Genomic DNA, 3,016 nt, shown 5'->3' on the forward strand with positions numbered 1-3,016 from the left:
AGTGTTGCCATAGAAATGCACCATCCTCTCGTAATTAGGCTAGCTTAATTTGTGACATGGCTAGAACGCAGCATTCAGCTGGTCCAACCCCAATCAAACACACCTGAACTAGCTAATCAAGGCATTTCAGATCACTAGAAAGCTACAGGCAGGTGAGTTTGATTGGGGTTGGAATTGACCTGTTCTTGAATCTTTACAATCCCATTTTTACAGAGGTTGATATTGCAGCAACACGTGTTCGTCTTAGTTTTGTGCGGTTTGCTCTTTGCTCACAGGCAGAGATCACAGGCTGGGAGGATGACAGCTCGAGTGTATTTCTCGTTGATTGCTGTTTTTTCGTGTCTGTTCGGATACTTGAGCATAGCGCACGCTATTCAAAGACGAACCACAGGTGAAAAGATCTGTTGATTTTATTACACACCCTGAAGAAATAAGTGACTCTCAGTCTTTGGAAGTAATTAACATGGTTTATGAATTATTAGGTTTTCAAACTCCTTTGATTTGAAGCAGACAAGTATGTATAAAATTTGTGTTTCGGTTTGAGACCCATTCCGAAACACCAGATTTAAAATTGCTGAAACCGCACTCCCTGGCCTCTCCTAATGATCCACTTGAATTCTCTATAGTGGATGGTTTCTGTCCAGCGAGGCTGACGGTCGTGCCGTTCCATCGAGGATGTTCCTCTGATGAAGACTGCCCTGGAGGGCACAAATGCTGTCAATTTGACTGTGGGCCTGTTTGCGTGCTGCCTGTTTTCAGTGAGTTTCAGTTAATAATGGATGCTCCGGCTGAAAACACACACACACACACACACACACACACAGAGTAGTAACTCAATGAATTCCATGTACGTTCTAAGAGACTTTGCCTTTTGTTGTTCTCCTCTAAATTCTGTTTGAATTCATCCCTTAGGATGGTTTTAAGGACAGGATGGCTTTACAAAATAAAGCAGAATAATACTTTGAATGGTGGTCCTCAATTCCAGTACTGGAGACCCCCTGCTTTGCACACTTTGTATGTCCCCTTATTTAACACTCCTGAACATCAGCTTGTCAGGAGAGAGAGCCATGAACTGGACCAACAAGTTGATCTCAATCAGGTGTGTTAAATAAGGGAGACCTGCAAAATGTGCAAAGCGAGGGGTCCCCCAGGACTGGAATTGAGAACCACTGACTTGGAATATAATTCTTTCTGTAGATAAAACTTGTTATTCATGCTTTGAATGTTTTGTTTTATATCGAAGTGGCATACTGTCTATATCAGGGTTCCTCAAATCTTGCCCTGGAGGTCCAATGCACTGCAGAAGTTAGCTCCAACCCTTATCAAAGTCGCCTGCCTGTGACTTTTCTAATGATCCCAAAGACATTGATTGGCACTGATTAGCATGCCCAAGTGTGTTTGATTAGGGTTGGACCTTAACTCTGCAGTAATGCGGATCTCGAGGTCCAGATTTGAGGATTCCTGGTCTATATGCACAAACTAAAGCTGACTATCTGTTCACGCAGTGAAGCCGGGTCAGTGTCCCATACCGGAGATGATTCCACTGTGTGCTAAAAGCTGTTTCCATGATGGCCAGTGTCCTGCCATGCAGAAATGTTGCCCAACCACCGGTGGCTTTGCATGCAGTGAACCACGTGGTCAGGGAAGAGGTCAAGCAAGTTGCCAGGGAAGCGGAGCTGGTCAGGGACACGGAGCAGGTCAGGGTGCAGGACAGGGTCAAGGAAGCGGAGCTGGACAGGGGAACGGAGCAGGACAGGGTCAAGGAAGCGGCGCAGGACAGGGAAGCGGAGCTGGTCAGGGAGCCGGACAGGGAAGTGGCGCAGGACAGGGAAGCGGAGCTGGTCAGGGCACCGGACAGGGAAGTGGCGCAGGACAGGGAAGTGGCGCAGGACAGGGAAGTGGCGCAGGACAGGGAAGTGGCGCAGGACAGGGAAGTGGCGCTGGTCAGGGAGCTGGACAGGGAGCCGGTCAGGGTCAGGGAAGCGGAGCTGGTCAGGGCTCAGGACAGGGAAGCGGAGCCGGTCAGTGTGCAGGACAAGGTCAGGGAAGCGGAGCCGGTCAGGGAGGCGGACAGGGTCAGGGAAGCGGAGCCGGTCAGGGAAGCGGAGCCGGTCAGGGAGCCGGTCAGGGAAGCGGAGCTGGTCAGGGAGCCGGACAGGGTCAGGGAAGCGGAGCTAATCAGGGAAGTGGTGCAGGACAGGGAAGCGGAGCCGGTCAGGGTGTAGGACAGGGAAGCGGAGCCGGTCAGGGAGCTGGACAGGGAAGCGGATCCGGTCAGGGAGCCAGACAGGGTCAGGGAAGCGGAGCTGGTCAGGGCTCAGGACAGGGAAGCGGAGCCGGTCAGGGTGCAGGACAGGGTCAAGGAAGCGGAGCCAGACAGGGTCAGGGAAGCGGAGCTGGTCAGGGAGGCGGACAGGGTCAGGGAAGCGGAGCCGGTCAGGGAAGCGGAGCTGGTCAGGGAGATGGACAGGGTCAGGGAAGCGGAGCCGGTCAGGGCTCAGGACAGGGAAGCGGAGCCGGTCAGGGCGCAGGACAGGGCAGCGGAGCTGGTCAAGGCGCAGGACAGGGCAGCGGAGCTGGTCAGGGCAGCGGCTATGGACAGGGCAGCGGAGCTGGACAGGGCAGCGGAGCTGGACAGGGAAGCGGAGCCGGTCAGGGTGCAGGACAGGGTCAAGAAAGCGGAGCAGGACAGGGAAGTGGAGCTGGTCAGGGAGCCGGACAGGGTCAGGGAAGCGGAGCAGGTCAGGGCTCGGGTCAGGGAAGCGGAGCTGGTCAGGGCTCGGGTCAGGGAAGCGGAGCTGGTCAGGGTTCGGGACAGGGAAGCGGAGCTGGTCAGGGTTCGGGACAGGGAAGCGGAGCTGGTCAAGGCGTGGGACAGGGAAGCGGAGCTGGTCAAGGCGTAGGACAGGGCAGCGGAGCTGGACAGGGCAGAGGCTATGGACAGGGCAGCGGCTATGGACAGGGAAGCGGAGCTGGTCAGGGCAGCGGCTATGGACAGGGCGCAGGACAGGGCAGC

General features: G+C 54.7%; 1 protein-coding gene across 1 annotated transcript; it reads left to right on the plus strand.

The window, feature by feature from the left end:
• Positions 1-270: 270 nt before the first annotated feature.
• LOC132103990 (fibroin heavy chain-like) lies at positions 271-2,788 on the plus strand (the record flags this gene model as incomplete). Its single annotated transcript, XM_059509164.1, has 4 exons — positions 271-391; positions 1,506-2,025; positions 2,392-2,549; positions 2,688-2,788. Coding segments are annotated over exons 1-4 (873 nt in total), but the record flags the coding sequence as incomplete, so codon positions are not given.
• Between the last annotated feature and the right edge of the window lie 228 nt (positions 2,789-3,016).

This window comes from Carassius carassius, chromosome 1 (genome assembly GCF_963082965.1).
Source record: "Carassius carassius chromosome 1, fCarCar2.1, whole genome shotgun sequence".
Taxonomy (NCBI): domain Eukaryota; kingdom Metazoa; phylum Chordata; class Actinopteri; order Cypriniformes; family Cyprinidae; genus Carassius; species Carassius carassius.